The 25,567-nt window shown below is 44.9% G+C and overlaps 1 protein-coding gene across 2 annotated transcripts in view; it reads left to right on the plus strand.

Annotated features, from left to right (window-relative positions):
- Positions 1–25,567, plus strand: part of LOC144495076 (ankyrin repeat and death domain-containing protein 1B-like) — a 58,125-nt gene that overhangs the window by 9,871 nt on the left and 22,687 nt on the right. The window contains exons 2-12 of one of the 2 annotated variants that reach the window (XM_078214940.1): positions 3,044–3,147; positions 3,681–3,779; positions 10,451–10,549; positions 11,131–11,232; positions 12,760–12,858; positions 15,608–15,706; positions 17,410–17,508; positions 19,582–19,680; positions 19,801–19,899; positions 20,837–20,935; positions 24,767–24,862. In XM_078214940.1, coding sequence (XP_078071066.1) covers positions 3,044–3,147; positions 3,681–3,779; positions 10,451–10,549; positions 11,131–11,232; positions 12,760–12,858; positions 15,608–15,706; positions 17,410–17,508; positions 19,582–19,680; positions 19,801–19,899; positions 20,837–20,935; positions 24,767–24,862 — 1,094 coding nt within the window. The remainder of the gene's footprint in view (positions 1–3,043; positions 3,148–3,680; positions 3,780–10,450; positions 10,550–11,130; positions 11,233–12,759; positions 12,859–15,607; positions 15,707–17,409; positions 17,509–19,581; positions 19,681–19,800; positions 19,900–20,836; positions 20,936–24,766; positions 24,863–25,567) is intronic. The other variant, XM_078214941.1, reaches the window with a different exon arrangement.

Consider the following 25,567-nt stretch of genomic DNA (forward strand, 5'->3'; position numbering starts at 1 on the left):
AGAGCATTCCACCTAAGCGCAGGTCCTTTGGCCTATCCCTGTAACCTGCACATTTAGCATAGCCAATCCACCCAACCTGCACATCTTTGGACACTAAGGGGAAATTTAGTATCCTGTCTACTCTTTCTAGGCCCCTTTATAACCTTGTACACCTCAATCAGGTCACCCATTCAGCCCCCTCAGTTCCAAGGAAAATGACCCCAGTCTGTCTAATCTTTCCTCATTGCTGCAATCTTCTATCCCTGGCAACATTCTTGTACACCTCCACTGTACTCCTTCCAGAGCTAATATGTGCTTCCAGTAATGTGGTGACCAGAACTGTACACAAAATTCCAGCTGTGGCCTAACCAGCATTTTATACAGTTCCAGCTTTACATCCCTGTTTTTTGTATTCAATACCTCGCCCAATAAAGGAAAACATTCCATATGCTTTCTTTACCAATGCACATATCCTGCCATCTTCATGAACCTGTGGATATGCACTCCAAGGTCTCTCACTTCCTCAACTCCCCCCAATATCCTCCCATTTATTGAGTATTCTTTTGCTTTGTTTGCCCTTCCCAAATGCATTACCTCACGCTTTTCCGGATTGAATTCCATTTGCCACTTTTCCACCCACTCAATCAAACCATTGATATCATGCTGGAGTTAATAGCTATCCTCTTAATCATCAACTACATGGCCAACTTTTGTGTCATCTTTTCCCAATCATGTCACACACATTTAAGTCTAAATTGTTAATATATACAACAGTTAGCAAAGGACCCAAGACTGGAAGCCACTGGAAACTGTTTTCCATTCACAAAAAGATACATTGACCATTATCCTTTGTTTCCTGTCACTGAGCCAATTTTGAATCTAACTTGCTTCTTTCCCCCATACCCCTGCAGACTTGATGGGCTGAATGGCCTTCTTCTGCACTGTAGGGATTCTATGATTCTATGAAAATGTGATTGAATGGATTGATAAGGAACCCCAGTCCCTGCGATTCCCAATGGGTAGGGAAGACCTTGATGGTGCCAGTGGACAGGCACCCCCCCCCCCCACCCTGCACCAGGTAAACCTATCTGGGTCCCCTGTGTACTCAGCGTTGTGCCCTCTGCTGTTGGCACCTGGAAGGTAATGGTGACCTGAGCATATGCTGGAGACAGATGAATATGCACTGAGGGGGAAAGTTCTCGGTGAAAGGCTCGCTATTGACATTATAATGTATTAAAATGAGGGTCCCGGCCATCTGCGGCGGATTTCTTGTTATGTCACTGGCAAGGGGATTTGAAAATCCGAATTCGCGATCTCGCTGTTGAGTCGTGTCCTCTGATTCTCGCTGAGTTTTCTATCTGTGTCGATGTTTCTTGCTGATGGCTAACGCAGGCTCAAAATCACACCCGTTGAGTTTAATGGACGTGCAGCCTGTAGCATTTACAGTTATATCAACAAAAACAATTCAAAAATGTTCAAAAAGTTTTGTGTTAAATGTTAAAGGAAATGCATGCTGCATTTTTGGGGATTATCTTTCCTGGTGGACTTTGACATTTATACTCTCAAATCGAGGGTGGAAATGAACATCAAGAGAATCATAGAATCCCTACAATCCAGAAGGAGGCCATTCAGACCATCAAGTCTGCACTGACCACAATCCCACCCAGGCCCTATTCCCGCAACCAGACATATTTACCCTGCTAATCCCCTTGACAAGAGGGGCAATTTAGCATGGCCAATCAACCTAACCCGCATATCTTTGGACCGTGGGAGGAAACCGGAGCGCCCGGAGGAAACCCACGCAGATATGGGGAGACAGACAATGACCCGAGGCCGGAATTGAACCCAGGTCCCTGGCATTGTGAGGCAGCAGTGCTAACCACTGTGGTATCGTGCAAGGTCTGGCATCAATGCTCTAAGCTGTTTTTCCTTATGCTATAGATTGAATGTGTTTGTTGTTTTTGGGGGGAAAAAAGGGCAATTTTAACAGACTAATTAACCCAGCTGAAATATTTTTCTACAACTGCACTAGCTGATCTCCCATGGCATTGTCCATGAGTGGCCGAGAGTTTTGAACATGATTGTGATGTTCTATATAAGATTACATCAGACAAACCAATTCATGCCGGTGTTAACCCTCCATTCGGCTTTCTCCCATCTTTTCTCATCTAAATATATCAGCAGAACCATCTCCCTCATATACTTGTCTAGCCTCCCCTCAAATGCACCTTGGTCAGCCATGCTTCAACACACCCTACTGGCCTGTTCCTTTAAGGGCATGGTTGATATACACCATAAATGGACAAACCCTGAAGTCAATTACAGCTAGTTGCAATTGGAACTTGACTCCACTCTTTCCAGAGAGCACGAGTCACGAAAAAAACCCAGCGTATTTTAAACAAGTTTGTTCAAATGTGATTTATTGGAATTTTAAGTCCAGTGTGATATCTGAAATGCAGTCTTTCCACTTGTCCAGATGGTTATGTTTAGTTGTCATTATAATTCAGTTGGCAGTTCCCTCACCTCAGTCAAATGTTGTGTCTTCAACTTCCACTCAGATACTCGAGCACAACTCTAGATCTGGTCGAGCATTTCAGTGCAACACCAAAGGAGTGCTACATTGCCAGAGGTACACTGTATCACATGAGGGGTGAAACCGCGGTCTTGTAAGCTTGGACAGCTGGATGTAAAGATTCCATGGCAATATTTGAGGAAGGACTGGCTGACCCAACCATCATCCTTCCCTCAAACAATACTCAAATAAAACAAACTGGCTGTTTATCTTTTGCTGTTGTGTTGTATCTGCGGGGCACAGATTGGCTGCCTCAGTCGCCCATAGTACAGAACGTCAAAGGGTGAATCATTACATCATGCTTAGGGACAATGTCGGAATGTGAAAACTGCTATGTAATGCAAGTTCTTGCTTTCGAATGCGGATTTAAATCAGAAAAAAAACCGGAAGTCTGTAAATGTAAATCTGTCTTGTTTATTCATATTAAAACTTTGATTGATTCATGTGTTCACTGAACGTACCGGTAACTGCCCATGTTTCCCTTTCCAATAGTGTTGCCAGCAGAGAAGGAATTCCTTAATGCTGCTAAAGACGGCGATGCAACAATTTTGTCAAAATGCTTACATAATAAGGTCCAGATTAACATTAGGACGGAAGTAAGTAATAAGGTTCATGTGCTACAGGGTGGTAGCTTTTATGTACAGTAGTGATTTCACTGTTCTTTCATTTTTAACGTGACTTTTTAAAATGTCATAAATAATCCTTTTATAAGGAGTAAGAAGAGGCCGTTTAACTGAGCTTGTTTTGTATATTACCCTCCTGTCCCACTGCTAGTTCCTCTGCCTCTGCTATAATTACTGTGCAGGATGGGAACCAGAATAATCCACACTTCTATATCATGCAAACTAAATATTCCATCCAAGTTTGTAGAAATCCTTTCTGTAAATTACACATTGTGTTTACAATAGTGTGTAAAATTTATTCTCCGTACAATTCACTGTCCCCCCCCATCTAATTGTAGATAAAATATTCAAAGTGGGGTTGGAAACCCAATACCTGGAAGAAATCCGTATTTTTAAATGCAATAGATTGATATAACAACATTATGATGGGGAATTGACACACACTGCAGCATGTATTTTTGTAAAATGAACAAGTTGTGTTTGACCCTGTCTCTGTTTCTGAGCAGTTAGATCGCACTGCCTTACATTTTGCTGTCGCGAACATGAAGGAAAATGCTGTTGCCTTTCTCCTCAAACACAATGCAGTGGTGGACATGAAAGATAAGGTTTGTGAAACTCCTACTGCCAACTGACTGTAACACAGTGTTTGTACATCTTCATAGTACAATGGGTGGTGGTGGAGATGTATTACAGTTCACTCAAGGAGGCCACGTTGCTGTGACAGCATTCACTTTTCCATGCATGTTATAGTGTGGAGCTATGGATTCTTCCCATCACATGGTCAGTAATCACGTGGCTGACCAGGAATCTCTCCTGCTCTTATCGCCTGTCAAAGAACAAACAAAGAACAAAGAACAATACAGCACAGGAACAGGCCCTTCGGCCCTCCAAGCCCGCGCCGCTCCTCGGTCCAGGATTCAATCCTGAATCCAGGATCCCTGCCCAATTTTCCAGCCTATCTACATCCTAATATCCTATCCACCGAGCTGTCCCTCACAGCTACGATGCTTTGTTCATCACAACCTATTAACTCACCCCCACCCCCCCATTCCAGACCATGTGATCTCCAGGGAGAGGCGAAAACCCAGAGTGAAAACCCCAGGGCCAATATGGGGGAAAAAAATCTGGGAAATTCCTCTCCGACCCCCTGTGGCGATCGAAACGAGTCCAGGAGATCACACTGGCCCTGATCAGAAAATGCTTCCCAACCCTATTCATTTCCACTTCTGCTTTACGAACACCATCTGAATTCCCTGCCCCCGAGACAGGTTCCCAACTATCCGCAGTCTCGCTCTGTACTGGCACCAGCAAGATGATCATAGAATGAAGCCTTGAAACGAGAAACAAAGAACAATTAGCCCGCGCCGCTCCCTGGTCCAAACTAGACCACTCTTTTGTATCCCTCCATTCCCACTCCGTTCATATAGCTGTCTAGATAAGTCTTAAACGTTCCCAGTGAGTCCGCCTCCACCACCTTGCCCGGCAACACATTCCAGGCCCCCACGACCCTCTGTGTAAAATATGTCCTTCTGATATCTGTGTTAAACCTCCCCCCCCTTCACCTTGAACCTATGACCCCTCGTGAACGTCACCACCGACCCGGGGAAAAGCTTCCCACCGTTCACCCTATCTATGCCTTTCGTAATTTTATACACCTCTATTAAGTCTCCCCTCATCCTCCGTCTTTCCAAGGAGAACAACCCCAGTTTCCCCAATCTCTCCTCATAACCAAGCCCCTCCATACCAGGCAACATCCTGGTAAACCTCCTCTGTACTCTCTCCAAAGCCTCCACGTCCTTCTGGTAGTGTGGCGACCAGAACTGGACGCAGTATTCCAAATGCGGCCGAACCAACGTTCTATACATCTGCAACATCAGACCCCAACTTTTATACTCTATGCCCCGTCCTATAAAGGCAAGCATGCCATATGCCTTCTTCACCACCTTCTCCACCTGTGACGTCACCTTCAAAGATCTGTGGACTTGCACACCCAGGTCCCTCTGCGTCTCTACACCCTTTATGGTTCTTCCATTTATCGTGTAGCTCCTCCCTACATTATTCCCACCAAAATGCATCACTTCGCATTTATCAGGATTGAACTCCATCTGCCATTTCTTTGCCCAAATTTCCAGCCTATCTATATCCTTCTGTAGCCTCTGACAATGTTCCTCACTATCTGCAAGTCCTGCCAGTTTTGTGTCGTCCGCAAACTTACTGATCACCCCAGTTACTCCTTCTTCCAGATCATTTATATAAATCACAAACAGCAGAGGTCCCAATACAGAGCCCTGCAGAACACCACTAGTCACAGGCCTCCAGCCGGAAAAAGACCCTTCCACTACCACCCTCTGTCTTCTATGACCAAGCCAGTTCTCCACCCATCTAGCCACCTCCCCCTTTATCCCATGAGATCCAACCTTTTTCACTAGCCTACCATGAGGGACTTTGTCAAACGCTTTACTAAAGTCCATATAGACAACATCCACGGCCCTTCCTTCGTCAACCATTCTGGTCACTTCTTCAAAAAACACCACCAGGTTAGTGAGGCATGACCTCCCTCTCACAAAACCATGCTGACTATCGTTAATGAGTTTATTCCTTTCTAAATGCGCATACATCCTATCTCTAAGAATCTTCTCCAACAACTTCCCCACCACGGACGTCAAGCTCACCGGCCTATAATTACCCGGGTTATCCTTCCTACCCTTCTTAAATAACGGGACCACATTAGCTATCCTCCAATCCTCTGGGACCTCACCTGCGTCCAGTGACGAGACAAAGATTTGCGTCAGAGGCCCAACGATTTCACCTCTCGTCTCCCTGAGCAGCCTTGGATAGATTCCATCAGGCCCTGGGGATTTGTCAGTCTTTATATTCTCTAACAAACCTAACACTTCCTCCTTTGTAATGGAGATTTTCTCCAACGGTTCAACACTCCCCTCCGAGACACTCCCAGTCAACACATCCCTCTCCTTTGTGAATACCGACGCAAAGTATTCATTTAGGATCTCCCCTACTTCTTTGGGCTCCAAGCATAAGTCCCCACTTTTGTCCCTGAGAGGTCCGATTTTTTCCCTAACAACCCTTTTGTTCCTAACGTATGAATAAAATGCCTTGGGATTCTCCTTAATCCTGTCTGCCAAGAACATTTCGTGACCCCTTTTTGCTCTTCTAATTCCCCGTTTGAGTACTTTCCTACTTTCTTTGTACTCCTCCAAAGCTCCCTCCGTTTTTAGCTGCTTGGACCTAACATACGCCTCTCTTTTCTTTTTGACCAGTCCCTCAATTTCCCTGGTTATCCACGGTTCTCTAATCCTACCCTTCCTATCCTTCTTTTTTACAGGCACATGCTTGTCCTGTAGCCCTAACAACCGTTCCTTAAAAGACTGCCACATACCAGATGTGGATTTACCCTCAAACAGCCTCTCCCAATCAAGAGCTGCCAATTTCTGCCTGATCCCACTAAAGTTAGCCTTCCCCCAATCCAACACCTTACCCTTGGGACACCACTCATCCTTTTCCATCACTATCCTAAAGCTAACAGAAGCTGTCGTGTTGGAAGGATTTGCAGGTTGATACTCAACCTCGGTGGCCAACTTTTTTGGTCACCAAGTTCTGGGTGGGCTCAGAGCCAGGGGCGCGAGCCACTGCACTACATAGTAAACTGCGTCATGGTAAACTTGATTTTCTTATGTGACTGGAAAATATTTTGAGGGACAGTTTTGACTTGGAGCAACTGTAAAGTGTGTGCTATCAGATCAACTGCCCATTTCACATCTCTCCTGCGTTCCATTTACATTAGAAATGAAATTTGGGAGACACAGATATATAATGGATAGATGACCTGATGTCACCCTTTTTACACAATTGGCCAAATTCAGTATACCCACTCTGAAATGAAAAGAGAAAATGCTGGAAAAACTCAGCAAATCTGACAGTGTCTGTGGAGAGGGAAACAGAAGAATTATTCTGCTATTAACACCTACTCTGGACCTATGCTTTGTTTGTTTATTACAGCCATTACCACTCCCTTTGCCTTTTGTTCCATGATGTCTTTGGTATTTAATCTTCCCCACCCTCTAACCCATCCGTGACCTTCCCTTTTGTTCCACCTTACCCCACTATCCCCCCATTTCAACAGTATAAAAGCTATCACATGTCTACCCCTATTCAGTTCCGAAGCTGAGCCAGACCTGGAATCATAGGACCTTTAATGTGAAGAAAGAGGCTATTCAGCCCATCGAATCTGCACCGACTCTCCGAAAGAGCATCCCACTCAGGCCTTCCCCTCCGCCCTTTCCCCGCACAGTTACCATGACTAATTCACCAAACCTACACGTCTTTCGGACTGTGGGAGGAAACCGGAGGACCTGGAGGAAACCCATGCAGACACGGGGAGAATGTGCAGACTCCTCACAGACAGTCACCCATGGCCGGAATCAAACCCGGGTCCCTGGAGATGTGAGGCAGCCGTGCTAGTCACCGTGCCGCCCCCTGCTGAGTTTTCCCAGCACTTTCTGATCTTATTTCTGAACTCCAGCATCTGCAGTATTTTGCTTTTCTACACACTGTTGAGTTACGCCCGAGCTATGACTGTAACACTACACTCTGCACGCTCTCGTTTCCTTCTCAATGAACGGTATGCTTTGTATAGCACGCAAGAAACAATACTTTTCACTCTATGTTAAAACATGTGACAATAAATCAAATCAAATCAGCCAGAGTGTTTAATCTCTTAGTGTACCCTGAGTACTCATATGGAATGATATTAATGTGTTATTTTAATTTGATCCCTCAAACACTTTGGGATTTTCCGGCCATTCCCCGGTGGCAGAAGGTGTGAACAATGGGAAGCCCTGTTGACAATGGCGGGACTGGAAGATCCCACTGCTGGCCAATGGCGGGCCACCTCCACCACTGCAAACCAGGCTGCAGGGGCGGTGGAAAATCCCTCCCTTCATTTCTTCACACGTGAAGAGAACCAATCTTCTTAGACCTGAAGTGACTCCATTATATTTTCTTTTAAAAGAAAAGTTCTTGAATTCAAATTGTTAAAGCTTTGTGCTAATATGTAAATGATATCAATTTTTATCTGAGACATGTGCAAACTCATGGTCTAAGTGCTGAAGAATGAAAGCTTCTTTTCTTTGGCTCCTGGGCAGTGAAGCTGCCTCTCTCGAACCATTGCGAATAAGTGGTCCTAATCTGATTGCACTGTCAATTTTAAGATAACTCACAAAAGAACCCGGATGAGGGGAAATTCCTTCACACAGATAATTGTTCTGATCTGGAATGTGCTGCCTGAGTGTGTGGTGAAGTGAATTCATCACTAACTTTCCAAAGAGAATTGGATAAATATTTGAAAAAATAAAATATTTGAACGGCTATAGGAAAAAGCAAAGGGAGTGGGATTTGATTTGATTTATTATTGTCACATGTATTAACATACAGTGAAAAGTATTGTTTCTTGCGCGCTATAGAGACAAAGCATACTGCTCATAGAGTACATGGGGAGGAGGAATGGAGAGTGTGTAGAATGTAGTGTTGCATTCACAGATAAGATGGAAAGATCAGCTTAATTATTTAGCTGTTTCAAAGAGATAGCACAGACATGATGGGCCAAGTGGCTTCCTTCCATGCTGCATGATTCAAGGCCAGTAATTGTGTTTTTTCCTGCACTCAGTTGCATCTGATATAGAATCATAGAATCCTACAGTGCAGAAGAAGGCCAATCAACCCATCGAGTCTGCACCAACCACAATTCCACCCAGGCCGTATCCCCATAATCCCACACATTTACCCTAGCTAGCCCCCCCTAACACTAAGGCGCAATTGAGCATGGCCAATCCACCTAGCCAACACATCTTTGGACTGTGGTAGGAAACCAGAGTGCCCGAAGGAAACCCATGCAGGCATGAGGAGAATGTGCAAACACCACACAGACAGTGACCCAAGGCCAGAATCGAATCTGAGTCCCTGGTGCTGTGAGGCAGCAGTGCTAACCACTGTGCCACCATGTCGCCCAAATTAAATGCAGCTAACACACACATCATAGAACATAGAACAGTACAGCACAGAACAGGCCCTTCGGCCCACGATGTTGTGCCGAGCTTTATCTGAAACCAAGATCAAGCTATCCCACTCCTTATCATCCTGGTGTGCTCCATGTACCTCTCCAATAACCGCTTAAATGTTCCTAAAGTGTCTGACTCCACTATCACTGCAGGCAATCCATTCCACACCCCAACCACTCTCTGCGTAAAGAACCTACTTCTGATATCCTTCCTCTATCTCCCACCATGAACCCTATAGTTATGCCCCCTTGTAATAGCTCCATCCACCCGAGGAAATAGTCTTTGAACGTTCACTCTATCTATCCCCTTCATCATTTTATAAACCTCTATTAAGTCTCCCCTCAGCCTCCTCCGCTCCAGAGAGAACAGCCCTAGCTTCCTCAACCTTTCCTCATAAGACCTACCCTCCAAACCAGGCAGCATCCTGGTAAATCTCCTCTGCACTCTTTCCAGCGCTTCCACATCCTTCTTATAGTGAGGTGACCAGAACTGCACACAATATTCCAAATGTGGTCTCACCAAGGTCCTGTACAGTTGCAGCATAACCCCACGGCTCTTAAACTCCAATCCCCTGTTAATAAAAGCTAACACACTATAGGCCTTCTCACAGCTCTATCCACTTGAGTGGCAACCTTTAGAGATCTGTGGATATGGACCTCCTCCACAGTCTTCAGAACCCTACCTTTGACCCTGTAATCCACATTTAAATTTGTCCTACCAAAATGAATCACCTCACATTTATCAGGGTCAAACTCCATTTGCCATTTTTCAGCCCAGCTTTGCATCCTATCTATGTCTCTTTGCAGCCTACAACAGCCCTCCACCTCATCCACTACTCCACCAATCTTGGTGTCATCAGCAAATTTACTGATCCACCCTTCAGCCCCCTCCTCTAAGTCATTAATAAAAAATCACAAAGAGCAGAGGACCAAGTACTGATCCCTGCGGCACTCCGCTAGCAACCTGCCTCCAATCCGAAAATTTTCCATCCACCACCACATCAATTGGAAGTAACACAGTAACAACGACACAGAGAGGAATTAAACACTGCTCTTTCATTGGCCGGGAATCGAACCTGGGCCTCCCATGTGAGAGGCGAGAATTCTACCACTGAACCACCAATGCTGCTGCAGCATCGAAAGAGATTTTGTTTAGAATGATGGCCCTGTAGCTGACAAAGATGTTTTCATTTTTCTTTGAAGTACGGAATGAATGCCTTCCTTCTCGCAGCCTGGTTTGGAAGTCTCAGTATTTTGAAGATGTTGGTAGAAAAAGGCGCCGATCGAAAATCCACCAATGAGGTATGTGTGGCGTTAGTCGCATGCTCAGAGTGGCAGCAATACTCTTTTTTTTTATTGGAATACTTTGGCCTGCTCGGAATGCATCCCTGCCAGTTTTGACAGACCTGCTGCCATTTTGCGTTTCGTTGAGCATTGATTGGCAGCAGGTGGGACATCCGCCCACCCTTGGACAGAGTTCCCACCTTGGAGAGCAGTCGGCCAATCAGAATACATATTGATACTTGAAATTAAGAATTTTGAGGTGGATAGAGTGAAAGATTCATCAATTAGACTCAAAGATGAAGAAGAAAAGTCTGAAAGTCAGAGGGACAAGATGAGAACAAAGCCCGGGTAGGGGGGGTGAAGGAGTTGGGGGAAGGGGAAAAACATTATTGTCCTAAAGCCCAACAATAGCTAGCAGCTTACAAGTTTAGAACAGAAACCCGTGGCTGGACTCTGTCCCACACTGCACTAGAAGGCGCAGCATTCTTTGACTGATGTTTTCTAGATTGACTGAGGTAAAATGTTATGTTGTTAATATTTTTTAATATTACAGTTGCCCATTGCTGAAGAGATGTAAATGAGCTTGTTTTTGTTTTTAGGAAAGAATGAATGCACTCCACTGCGCTGCTCAAAATAATCATACTGCAATTGTACAATATATAGTTAAGGATTTGCAGTTGGATTTGAACAAGCCCACTGAGGTATGTGAAACACACATCATCAAACCGTTCCGTTTTACGGAAATGGATAATTCAGAATGAAAAGGGGAAACCTTATGCACAAAATGATGGCTTTGATCAAACAAATCAATACAAAAAACAAAGAAAATTACAGCACAGGAACAGGCCCTTCGGCCCTCCAAGCCTGCATCGACCATGTTGCCCAACTGAACTAAAACCCCCCCACTATTCCGGGGACCATATCCCTCTATTCCCATCCTATTCATGTATTTGTCCAGATGCCCCTTAAAAGTCACTATCATATCTGCTTCCACTACCTCCGCCGGCAGCGAGTTCCAGGCACCCACCACCCTCTGTGTAAAAAGTTTGCCTCGTACATTTCCTTTAAACCTTGCCCCTCGCACCTTAAACTTATGCCCCCCAGTAATTGACTCTTCCACCCTGGGAAAAAACTTCTGACTATTCACTCTGTTCATGCCCCCCATTATCTTGTAGACTTCTATCAGGTCGCCTCTCAATCTCCGTCGTTCCAGTGAGAACAAACCAAGTTTCTCCACCCTCTCTTCCTAGCTAATGCCCTCCATACCTGACAACATCCTGGTACCTCGTGAACCTTGGCTTTCTGCGCTGCCCTGTGATTAGGCAGCACTTCTATGCACCCCTGAGATGTCTGTTGACCCTGGCCATATTGTGAGCCCAGAGTCATTTACATACAGCAGGCTGGATTCTTGGTCTCTGCTTCTGGGAGTGTTAGGCCATTGTAGAGGTGGAAAGTAATGTACCTGGTCTTGTGGGATGGTGTGCTGTCTGTTACAACATCTTTATTCTTGACCTGAAAATTTGTACACTGACAGGCCTGTTCATGGCAATGCTGCTTTATTGACTTTTTGCCCTGATGCACCGCCAGCCCCCGCCATTAACCTTTGAACACTAGATGTCAAGGCATAGTAATTCCATTCCAATTCCAATTCTCTTCCTGCACCCTAGTGAGCACTAAGGCAGGCATTTTGTTTCCATAGCTAATATTTCTGGGAACAGGTTGCTGGTCTGTCACCAGGGTGCTTATAGCTTGAGGGGAGCCACCCCACATCAAGTGTGGCTGACCAGGCGTCTCTCCCGCTTTTATCGCCAGCCGTTGGCATGTTGGAAGCATTTTCAGGTTGACACGCAACCTGTTTGAACGCGTCATGAACATATCTTCCTTGGCCATCAAGTCCTGAGGTGGGACTCGAACCCGGAGCTTCTGGCTCAGAGGCAGTGATGCTACCCACTGCGCCACACGATCTCCAGGCATAATAATGGGCGGGATAAAGGATGGATACCATGTTTCTCTCATTGACATGTAGTTAATTTTTGTCCACTCATATCTTGGCAGGTGTAGCCTATCCTGATGGGTTCGCCCTCAGAGAATGGTGGGAGGTAGGGATTCAGGAGAATCAATTCCCACCTCTATCCATCCCAGACTCACCAGATAAAATTATTGAGGAGAGACCAGTGTACAGTGTGAAGGTGGTAGTGCAGCGAATGACTGTATATCTTCCTTTCCAGAAAGGCAAAAAGCCATTTCACTTGGCAGCTGAAAATGGATGTCTGGAAATGGCAGAGGCGTTGAAGGAGTTTGAATATAACACACAGGAGAAGGATAAGGTAATAGCATCTGAATGCTTTTCACTTATGTGGCCATATTTCCTATTGTTCAACCTTCAACATCTCTGAGTGTTGGCCAGCAACTTTCCTCCTTTCTTCTTTACAATGATAATTGATCATTATCAAAAGCCTGAAAGGTCTGGATAGGCTTCCTATAGATATTTGTGTGGTATCTGGGTCATTTTTTATTCCTGACTCTCCAAAGTCTTTCCACCATCTACAAGGCACAAATCAGGAGTGTGATGGAACACTCTCCACTTGCCTGGATGAGTGCTGCTCCAACAACACTCAAAAAGTCCAACACCATCCAGGACAAGCAGCCTGCTTGATTGGCAGCACATCCACCACCTTAGACATTCACTCCCTCCACCACCGATTCACAGTGGCAGCCATGTTTACCATGTACAAGATATACTGCCGGAACTCACCAAGACATCATGGACAGTACTTTCCAAAACCACAACCACCAACATCTAGAAGGACAAGAGCAGCAGAAACAGGGAATACCACCACTTGGGACTTCCCCTCCAAGCTACTCACAATCCTGACTTGGTAATTTATCACTGCTCCTTCACCGTCGCTGGATCAACATCCTGGAACTCCCTCCCCAACAGCTCTATGGGTGTACCTACACCATATAGACTGCAGTGGTTCAAGAAAGAAGCTGTCTGCCACCATCTCAAGGGCAGTTAGGGAAGACCTTGCCAGCGAAGCACACATCTATGAACATTTAGAAAATCATAACACCATGAAGCAGAGACAGCATGGTTCTATGAAAGTAAAATCGTGTTTGATGAATTTATTAGAGTTCTTTGTGAATCTAACAAACAGGGTGGATAAAGGGGAAACAGTAAATGTAGTATATTTTGATTTCCAAGAGTTGTTTGATGAGGTGCCTCATAGAAGATTACTACACAAGATAAGAGCTCACAGTGTTGGTGATATATTAGCCAAATGGATAGAGGATTGGTTAAATAACAGGAAATGTAGAGTCGGGATAAATGGGTAATTTTCAGATTGGCAAACTGCAGCTTGTGGGGTGCTACAGGAATTAATGTTGGAGCTGCAACTGTTCACAACTATCTATGTCAATGACCTGGAGGAATGTTTGTATTGTAGCCAAATTTGCTGATGTTACAAAGATTGGTGGAAAAGCAGGTTGTGAGGAGGAGAAAAGAAACCTGCAAAGGGACACAGATAGGTCGAGTGAGTGGGCAAACATTTAGCAGATGGAGTATAAAATGGTAACGTGAGGTTGTCCAGTGGGAAGAACCGAAAAGCAGAATATTATTTAAATGGAGAGACACCACAGAATGCTGTGGTATAAAGGGATCTGGGTATCCTCGTAAATGAGACGCAAGTTAGCAGGCAGGTAGAGTGAGTAATTCAGAAGGTAAATGCAATGTTGGTCTTCATTGGAAAGTGGATGAAGTTTAAAGTAGGGAATGCTTGCTTCATAAAGGGCTTTGGTTGCCTTATTTAAGGAGGGATATACTTGCATAGGAGGCACTTCAAAGAAGGTACATTAGGCTGATTCCTGGGATGATGGAGTTGTCTTATGAGGAAAGGATGAACAGATTGGGTCTTTACTCATTGGAGGCCAGAAGAATGAAAGGTGATTTTATTGAAACATGTAAGATTCTGAGTGAGTTTGACAGTGTCAATACTGAGTGGATGTTTCCCCTTGTTGGGGTAATCTGGAACTGGGGACACAGTTTAAAAGTAAGAGGCTCCCATTTAAGACTGATTTAAGGTGGAATTTCTTTCCCAGAGGGTGATTCAGTTCGAAATTGTTTACCCCGGACATCAGTGGAGGTTGGGCATTGAATATCTTTAAGGGAATCCAAGGTTAGGGGGAAGAGGCAGAAAAGTTGGGTTGAGGCCACAATCGGATCTGGCCTACTCCTCATATATTTTATTGTCTATAATGTAAAGATAACAACAGAAGTGTGTTTGCTATTATGATTATTCAGTCAGGTTTTTATCATCAAATTAAAGCAGAGAGGACTGGAAATACTCAACAGATTCACTGGTCTCCATAAACTGAAGATCTTGTTTCATGCTTCAAGTGTCAATCTTTTGCCTGATTCGATAAAGAGTCCACAACCTGAAGTGCCAACCTGTTTCCTCCCTTGACAGATACTGACAGACCTGCTGTGTATTTTACATAGAAATATAGAAGATAGGAGCAGGAGGAGGCCATTTAGGCCTTCGAATCTGCTCCGCCATTCATCACAATCATGGGTGATTGTTCAACTCAGTAGCCTAATCCTGCTTTCTCCCCATAACCTTTGATCCCATTCACCCCAAGTGCTATATCCAGCCGCCTCTTGAATACATTCAATGTTTTGGCATCAACTACATCCTGTGGTAATGAATTCCACAGGCTCACCACTCTTTGGGTGAAGAAATGTCTCCTCATCTCCGGTCTACCCCGGATCCTCAGGCTGTGATCCCCCGTTCTGGACTCCCCCACCATCAGGAATTTCCTTCAGCTTTCCACTATTTTCTTCCTTTCTCTCTCTCTAGTTTATCTTCACACAGCCTGTTTTTTCTCTTTTGAAACAGAATCTTACAGCGCCGAAGAAAGACGCTCAGCCTGTTGTATCTGCAGGCTCCTTCGAGCAGCGACCCAGTTAGTCCCGGTTCATAAAACCTCACTGAATGGCAGCAGGCAGCCCTTTTCATTTAAAGTGTGGCTTTTCCTGATCTGAATTAACAGAAAGAAATCATTGCTCTTATTTTGCAGGAAGGTAACACGGCCTTGCACCTTGCTGCCAGGAACGGTCACACAGCAATGCTGGAGGTACTGCTGGGAGAATGGAACCTAATAGATGAGGGGAATGAGGTAGGCTGTTGGGAGGAAGTTGTTATCTAGAAGCCATCAACAAAAAATGTTTGCACAAACACACCTAATCTTCATGTATCTTTCCAATTAAAGAGAAAATGGGCTCGAACATGGCAGATTACCCTTTCTGATACATCATTATTGCTTTTAAATAGTTTCAGTGTTGCCATTGCTTACTTTCACGGGTGTGACTTGGCCAACATTCATGGCCCATCCGCAATCTGCATTTTAAAGGAAATATTCATGTGATTTTTCTAAAGAACAGGTTTGACCATGCTGCTACTGACTCATTCGGTGCATATGTACATTACAGAAACTGTATGTTATTTATAGATAGTCTTTGTATTGGTGGCGAAATCCATTTCTGACATGGTGTGAATTCAATGATATTTTCTGGCTTTAAAATGTTGAGTTGTCACAGGGATTGGAATTCATGTTGGTTCTCTGACCCGAGCCTATGAAAGTTGTCTGGATTTTCAGTACCTGGTTGAAGGAAAATAATAATAATGAAAACTCATCGCTGGAGGGTGACTCGGTGACACAGTGGTCAGCACTGCGGCCTCACGGCACCAGGGCCCGGCTCGGGTCACTGTCTGTGTGGGGTTTGCATATTCTCGCTGCGTCTGCGTGGGTTTCCCCCGGGTGCTCCTGTTTCCTCCCACGGTTCAAAGATGTGCGGGTTAGGTTGATTGGCCGTGCTAAATTATCCCTTGGTATTAGAGAGATTAGCAGGGTGATTGTGGGGATTGTTGTCGGTGCAGGCTCGATGGGCCAAATGGCCTCTTTCTGCACTGTAGGGATTCTATGATTCTACGCAATAGACAGTCTGTGGTAACCCAATCCACTGAGTGAGAAACGTTAGAGATCCAACGTACCAGAGTTTGAGTTGGAAAGACTGTGAGATTGCACGGGGTGACACGTGCAAATGTACGGTAGTGATGTAAATGCTTGTATTCTCCTGAGATAGGTGTTGTTGTACCTCCATGTGTAATTTATAGTCCGTACCGGCTGTGATTTGCCTGTTAATTCATGTTTAATTTACATTGATTCTGTTTGTGCTAAAGTAAAAATTATGAAAAGTGAAATTGGGATGGTTATTTCTTCATGGGTCGTTTAGTAAATTTGATAATTTCTCTAACAATTCCCCGACAAAGATAGTTACAAAGGTATTAATGAGGAAATGACATGTGAATAGGATTAGATCACAGGTTAGCCATGATCTCATTGAATGGCAGGACAGGCTCAAGCATGAAGTGGCTCACTTCCTAAACTCTCAATCATAGAATCCCTACAGTTCAGAAGAAGGCCATTCGGCCCATCGAATCTGCACCGACCACAATCCCACTCGGGTCCTATTCCTATAACCCCACATATTTATCCTGCAAGGCCCCCTGACACTACAGTCAATTTAGCATGGCCAATCAACCTAACCTTCACATCGTTGGACTGTGGGACGAAACCAGAACACCTGGAGGAAACCCACGCAGGCACGGGGAGAATGTGCAAACTTCATACAGACAGTGACCCTTAAAGTTTATTTATTAGTCACAAGTAGGCTTACATTCATACTGCAATGAAGTTGAACCCGGGTCCCTGGCGCAGTGAGGCAGCAGTGCTAACCACTGTGTCACCCAATATGTCGATTAGCTGTGCAGTGAGGTTTAGTTTGGTACGATACACTAACATCTTTGCATTACTGACAGGAGAGTGAGACTGCTTTCTACCTGGCTGCTGTTGGAAATCACCAGGAATGTGTGAAACTGCTCCTGGAAGCAGGAAGCGACATCAATATTTTACCCAAGGTACCTCAAACCCTTTATAAGAACATAGAACATAGAACAGTACAGCACAGAACAGGCCCTTCGGCCCACGATGTTGTGCCGAGCTTTACCTGAAACCAAGATCAAGCTATCCCACTCCCTATCATCCTGGTGTGCTCCATGTGCTTATCCAATAACCGTTTAAATGTTCCTAAAGTGTCTGACTCCACTATCACTGCAGGCAGTCCATTCCACACCCCAACCACTCTCTGCGTAAAGAACCTACCTCTGATATCCTTCCTATATCTCCCACCATGAACCCTATAGTTATGCCCCCTTGTAATAGCTCCATCCACCCGAGGAAATAGTCTTTGAACGTTCACTCTATCTATCCCCTTCATCATTTTATAAACCTCTATTAAGTCTCCCCTCAACCTCCTCCGCTCCAGAGAGAACAGCCCCAGCTCCCTCAACCTTTCCTCATAAGACCTACCCTCCAAACCAGGCAGCATCCTGGTAAGCCTCCAGAAAAGAAGATACTATCTCATTTATCTGAGTTGAAGCTTTATCTCTACATTTATCCCTTGGATCAAAGCAAATTTGAGGCACGGGGACTGAGATTCCTTTAGCCCCCGGCCTCCTCGCCTGGTGGGCAGAAGTCCTGCCCAGGCCTAGCTGATATGACTTGGGAGAGTCGCTGGTGTCTATCACACCGTCGCAAACCACTCACCCATTTCCCGAAAATGATTATTGACGGCTTGCTTCAAATCCTGAGGAGCAGAAATGAAATGTGGGGAGAGGGAGGAGAGGAGGGGAGAGGAGGGAGGAAGGAGGGGAGGACGGGTTTAAGGAGAGGGAATCGCAGGATGTAATAAGTACTCGGAAGCAGAAGTCCCTTCACCAAGATCCCTTTATTTACAAGTCTGACACCAGCATACAGAGTGCTTTCCGTTAGCAGCCTACACAAGGAGTCCCAGAGGAACTGACACTCCTGGTTAACTACAAAGCAAGAGGAGCAGAAATGCACCAATTTGGCCCTTAATCAAGGAGTTCATATTCTAACAGGCCCACCTCAACTGCCTGATTAAGATCATTACACAGGAGAAGGGGGTGAGAGGAGGGGTGAGCAGAGGTGTGAGGAGGGAGATCAGAGAGGGGAGTAGTGTAAGGAGAGGGGGTAAGGGGAGTGGGAGGAGAGCGGGTGATGGAGGAGGAGGGTGGGCAGAAGTGATTGAAAGAGAGAGGGGCAGTGGAGGAGTGAGACGATAGAGGGAGAGGGCTGTGTAGAGCATTTTAAGAATCATTGACTGAGAGGTCCAAGCTGGTGAGATTAATTTTTAATTTTGTTTTCCAAAATTGATGAGGCAGGCACCCACTTTCCTACTGGAGTAAAGTTAGCTGCTTTAACACATCGACTTCAGTAATGCTACTGAAATCGTTTCTCTAAAAAAAGGGGATTAAACGACAACACTGCGTTCCTCATTTAAAACCCCTACAAAGAAAGTGTGTAGTAATCGTACGTTATTGGGTGAACCCTGCAGCCTAAGTAATGTGGAAAATATGAAACATCAATTTGAAATTGAAAATACGAATTGGGATTCTCCGGCTGTTCTTGCTGATGGGATCTTGTGGTCCCGCTGTTGGCCCCACCCCCCCCGCTGCTGGTTTCCCAGGAAACCCCCATTGAAGCGGCAGGACCAGAAGATTCCATCGGCGGCCAACAGCGTGCCACCTCCCACCGAGAGAAACATAGACAGTTACATGGGTAAGATGGGTATAGAGGGATATGCGGCAAATGCGGGCAATTGGGACTAGCTTAGGGGTTTAAAAAAAAAGGGCGGCATGGACAAATTGGGCCAAAGGGCCTGTTTCCATGCTGTAAACCTTTATGACTCTATGAGACTCTATGAGAGGCCAGAGATTCCCCCCACCCCTGCCCCATCCCCATGGTGTGGGTGAAAATTTAAGGAGAGTTGTGATCTTTTCCGAAATCCCAGCAAAACATTGACCGCAAGGCAGGTTCAGAGTTGGCGGGTGAGCAGCAGCCTCACTGAAGTGAATCACAGTGTTGGTTCATTTGAAAACAAAATGTGACAGTGCTTAATTCCCTTTCAGACCAATATGAGTCCCATGCACATCGCAGCCGAGAGAGGTGATAGCGACATGGCTGTGGTCCTTCTTGATGCTGGCATTGCTTGCAATGATCAAAATAATGTAAGTACCATAGGCCGTGGAAGTGGGGGAAGAAATCACGCGTCAACTCAGATTTACAAGTGCCATAACAGTGACACTGTGATTCAGCCTTGTGACTTCTCTTTCTCCAACCCCTTGCAGAGAAAGGAATCCCCTCTACATATAGCTGTTAAGAACAGGCAGATCACAGTCGCACAGCTCCTTGTGGAATCCGAGTGTGATGTTAACCTTTTAGATGAGGTAAGTCTTTAAAACATAATCATTCTGTTTGGGTTCAGACAAACAAGAGCAGGTGTCACAGTTATGGGGGAATAGGGCGGCACGGTAGCACAGTGGTTAGCACTGCTGCCTCACAGTGCCAGGGACCTGGGTTCGATTCCCGGCTTGGGTCACAGTCTGTGCGGAATCTGCACGTTCTCTCCGTGTCTGTGTGGGTTTCCTCCGGGTGCTCCAGTTTCCTCCCACAGTCCAAAGATGTGCGGGTTAGGTTGATTGGCTTTGCTAAATTGTCCCTTAGTGTCGGGGGATTAGAAGGGTAAATGCGTAGGGTTATGGGGATAGGGCCTGGGTGGGATTGTGCTCGGTGCAGACTCGATGGGCCGAATGGCCTCCTTCTGCACTGCAGGGATTCTATGAAAATTTAGTGAATGTGTTAAAGGAACTAACGTTCAGGCTATTTGAATTTGGCCACAAAATTGTTCTTTTTACAATATTTATTTGGGATTAATGGGTCTAATCTAAACCCATTAGATTAAAAGCTAATGATGACCGGCCTTTGGGCTTTAACAATGTCTGCTCTTTCCTCGAAGGATTGAGTAACAGAATCAAACGTCGGTCAAACAAGCAAGAAAATAGTTTCTAAACAATTTCTCATGCCTATCAGAAAGAGTTGCTTTGGGAAGCTCCAAAATGGCTGACCTACTCCTGTGGCCCCATAACCCAACGTCCCTCCTTGCTGATCTATTGCACATTGAGTACATTGAGAGGTGTGCCAGTATGTTTGCTTCTCATCTCCTGTGGGGTACATCATCTCTGAAACAATCCCAATATTTCAGAATGAATATGTTCTGGGTCATCAGCAGAGCAGTGGGAAAGTAATGAATCGCAAACCTGGTGTTGTGGCCGAGGGAATCATTTAGAACATTCTGAGACAAATGAATCTTCTGTTGTTCTCCAGAGGAACCAGAACCCATTGCATCTGGCGGCTGAACTTGGAAGAACTGACTTGGTGGATCTGCTGCTGAAAGCTGACATTGATTTAAAACAAAAGGACAAGGTTTGTTGACCAGACATAGTGTGAGGTATCGGATGGGATGTGAGATTTGGAAATAGAGTTGAGGCATATCCATTACAGTTCAACACGGGTTGTGGTCAGCATTTAATTGATTAATGTAAAAATGGACAGTCATGTGGGTTCGCTGTTAATTTAAAAGGCAAAGTTGACCTATGGGAAGGTCAACACTTGCCAAATGGCATGTCGTAAGTAAGTAAGTGCCAAAGCTGCTTTAGATGTTTTGTCAATCCTGGGCCCTGAGGAAATTTTTATTAGTTTATCTTCATATTGTCAGAAGTGGGGATGTCAGCTGATGATTACACAATGTTCAGCACCATTCGTAACTCCTCAGATACTGAAGCAGTCCATATCCAACTGCAGCAAGATCTGGACAATATCCAGGCTTGGGCTGAAAAGTGTCATTCATGCCACACAAGTGCCAGACAATGACCATCTCCAACAAGAGAGGATCTAACCATCACCCCTTGACATTCAATGGCATTACCATCATTGAGTCATTCTGGGGGTTACCATTGACCAGAACCTGAACCAGACTAGCCGTATAAATACTGTGGCTACCAGAGCAGGTCAGAGGCTAGGAATACTGTGGCGAGTAACTCACCTCCTGACTCCCCAAAGCCTGTCCAGCATCTGCAAGGCACAAGTCAGGAGTGGGATAGAATATTCCCCACTTGCCTGGACAAGTGCAGCCGAGATAACAAGTTGTTGGTTTGTTTCTCGTAAGTTTCTCGACTGAGAGCACTCTGAGAGGATTGAGCTGCAGCATTCTCTGAAACAACAGAGGAAGAATCTAACCCTCCGTGGCAGTTCTGCCACTTCTGCTGCCATGCATGAGCAGAGACTAGCTGGTAACTCATCCGTGGTGGTGTGGGAGAAGAGTGCAGCCACCTGGGTCAGGTACAGCTTCACCAAATCTGTCACAGAGGCTTGATTCAATTCCCATCTTCATATTGGGTGCATCACTTGGATCCAACTTTAACCAAAATGAGGATAGTCACTAGCTATGTATGTCCCAATACTCTTTTATTCATTCATTTGACATGGGCATCACTGACAAGGCCAACATGCATTTTCCATCCCCAATTATCCTTCAGAACCGTTGCAGTGGGAAAGGAACTCCCATAGGGCGGCACGGTGGCACAGTGGTTAGCACTGCTGCCTCTCAGCTCCAGGGACCTGGGTTCAATTCCTGACTTGGGTCACTGTCTGTGCGGAGTCTGCATGTTCTCTTTGTGTCTGCGTGGGTTTCCTTCGGGTGCTCCAGTTTCCTCCCACAGTCCAAAGATGTGCAGGTTAGGTGCATTGGCCATGCTAAATTGCCCCTTAGTGTCCCAGGATGTGTAGGTTAGAGGGATTAGTGAGGTAAATATGTGGGGTTACGGGGATAGGGCCTGGTTGGGATTGTTGGTGCAGACTCAATGGGCCAAATGGCCTCCTTCTGCACTGTAGGGTTTCTATGATAATACTGTTAGGACCTTTAGTAAAATGACCAAGCAACAACAGTGATAAATTTCTGGGTCAGGATGGTATGACCTGGAAAAGAACATGGAGGCGCTAATGTTCTCCTGTCCTTGTCCTTCAGTTGACAGGGTCTAGAAAGTGCTGCCAAATTTTCCTTGGTGTGCTAGTGCTGGAGTGAATGAATGTTTAAGGCAGTTTCTGGAGTGCCGGGATTCTATGTCCTAGAAGGTGCCAGGTTTCTTGAGTTGTTGGAGTTGCAGTCATCCAGACAAATGGGGAGTGTTCTGACCTGTGCTTTGTAGGTGTTGGAGAGGCTTTGGAGGGTTCAGAGGTGAATTACTTATGGCAGGATCCCCAGCCGCTATCCTGTTTCTGGAGCACAGTATTTACATGGCTGGTCCAATTATCTTTCTGGCAATGGTGACGCCCAGATAGTTGATGGAGTTTCAGTGATAGTGATGTGATTGAATGGCATGGGGAGATGGTTACATTCTCTCTTGTTGGAAATGGTGATTGCTTCCCAATTGTATGGCAATATTACTTGACATTTATCAACTCCAGTCTGGATGTTGAAGTAAAATCCAAGATTTGGTGCATTATTCCTATAACTTGCAACTTAAGACCATAAAACCATAAGAAATAGGAACAGGAATAGGCTGTTCAGCCCTTCGAGCCTGCTCCGCCATTCAATAGGATCATGGCTGATCTGTCATTCCTCACGTCCATTTTTCTGCCCTTTCCCCGTAACCCTTCCTGATCAAAAATCTATCTCATTCTTAAATATACACAAGGACTCTGTCCCCACAGCTCTCCGAGGCAAGGAGTTCCAAATACACTTAATTCTCTGAGAGAAGAAATTCCTTCTCATCTTGGTCTCAAATTGGAAATGAATTCTCCATGAATCATTAGATAAAACTTTAGGTTTTCCCGAGCGTTACGATATTCTGCAATGTATAAAGCCAACTTGTCGTGCTCATTCCTCAATGCAGAAAAACACACCCTGAACCATTCTTGGGCTCTGGGTATTGCTGTAGGTAATTCTGAGTTGATAGACTTTGCACTGGACGAGAAGACCTCACTTGATTTAGACAGCAGGCTGTAGCTAAGGGAAAATGAGTTAGAAATATATTTTTTCAGTTGTGCTGTCTTGCAGGTGAATGGAACCCAATAATTTGGCTTCATTTCCTGAATAACACTCTGTACAACACAATATTCTATACCATAACCGACCCTTAGAAATTGTTAACTGTGATAAAAAGGCTTGACATACAACCTTGAAGACCTACTGTCTTCTACCTCACATCTGTCTCTTTTTAAAGTTATTTTAATAGGACTCTATCAATAGATGAGCAGAAATCAGAATATTTTTCATTTGTTTTTGATGTCAGCTTGAGAGACGAAGAAAAATAATTGGCTGCGTCATTCTTCATAAAGTTCATCCTGTTAATCCCATTAATAGTCCTCCAGATCTGGTTCCAGGCTTTATAATTGGAAGTGAAAGGCCTTTAAAACAGACAGCAAGTGAAACCTGTTTAGATAGAGCATTGTGAGTGGAATTCACTCAGTTATTGCTGGCAGAAGCTATGCCAACATTCAGTTGGATTAAGGAAAGTGGGATGAGAGTGGGTGAATGCGATGAGGATTGTTTGATGGTCTGGAGGGTAAATGTAGCATGCACTGTTTGGGCTGTATGGCCTTTATCCATATAATAATATGTATTTACGTAGACTGTCTTTGCCTTATCACTTCTTTGCACAGAGATTATCAACCATTCTATAAATTGACCCTATTATCAGGAGGATTAGCAGGGTAGATGTGTGGGGTTGCAGGAGTAGGGCCTGGGTGGGATTGTGGTAGGTGCAGACTCAATGGGCCGAATGGCCTCCTTCTGCACTGTAAGGATTCTATGATTTATTCCGGATACAACTGAAGCTCATGGCAGAAAGGGTTGTATGTTAATCCATGGTGATACCCAATCATTTACACCTTGTAGAAGATTTCCCATTCTCAGAGAGACTACATACACTCGCTTATTTGATATCAAACATTTATGTATTTAATATAAGCAGACTATTTTTTACATTTAATCCAAGAAAGATGTCACTTTTAGAAATGATCAGTTAGATTCCCTAGTGAGGAGAGATATTTAAAATTATAGTAATCATCACTTCCATGCTTAAGTGAATAGATACGTTAATAGAGTCCTTGGGTTGTTTGTTTACGACTAATTTGAGAAAATATATATCAAATATGGTTGCACTGCTGCTAAACATCATAATGCCAATAATCAGGGGTACAGGAAGTATAATTTATTGAAGTAAATATTTCAGCTTCTAATTTCTTGTTCTGCAGCAAGGTAAAACTCCACTGGGAGTGGCAGCAAGAGTCAACCACATCATTATTGTGGATATGATCATCAAAGCAGAAAGATATGCCAGCTGGAAAGAGGTGAGTCACTTTACAACCATTACTTCAAGACTCAGGTTCACCAGAAACAAAGCTTAAGATAATCTTTGTATTTTTCCCACATTTGTTTCCTTAACATTTCATTGTGGTGGCTTCACTCAGGCTAATTTTATTTATTTATTAGTGTCACAAGTAGGCTCCCATCATCAGTGTGATCTCCTGGACTCGTTTCGATCGCCTCAGGGGGTCGGAGAGGAATTTCCCAGATTTTTTTTTCCCCATATTGGCCCTGGGGTTTTCACTCTGGGTTTTCGCCTCTCCCTGGAGATCACATGGTCTGGAATGGGGGGGTGGGGGTGAGTTAATAGGTTGTGATGAACAAAGCATCGTAGCTGTGAGGGACAGCTCGGTGGCTAGGATATTAGGATGTAGATAGGTTGGAAAATTGGGCGGGGATCCTGGATTCAGGATTCAATCCTGGACCGGGGAGCGGCGCGGGCTTGGAGGGCCGAAGGGCCTGTTCCTGTGCTGTATTGTTCTTTGTTCTTTGTTTGTTCTATCACTGCAATGAAGTTACTGTGAAAATCCCCTAGTCACCACACTGGCGTTGTTCGGGTACACTGAGGGAGAATTTAGCACAGCCAATGCACCTAACCAGCACGTGTTTCGGACTGTGGTAGGAAACCAGAGCACCCGGAGGAAACCCACCCCGACACAGGGAGAACGTGCAAACTCCACACAAACAGT

The sequence above is a fragment of the Mustelus asterias genome, chromosome 6, assembly GCF_964213995.1.
Source record: "Mustelus asterias chromosome 6, sMusAst1.hap1.1, whole genome shotgun sequence".
In the NCBI taxonomy this organism is placed as follows: domain Eukaryota; kingdom Metazoa; phylum Chordata; class Chondrichthyes; order Carcharhiniformes; family Triakidae; genus Mustelus; species Mustelus asterias.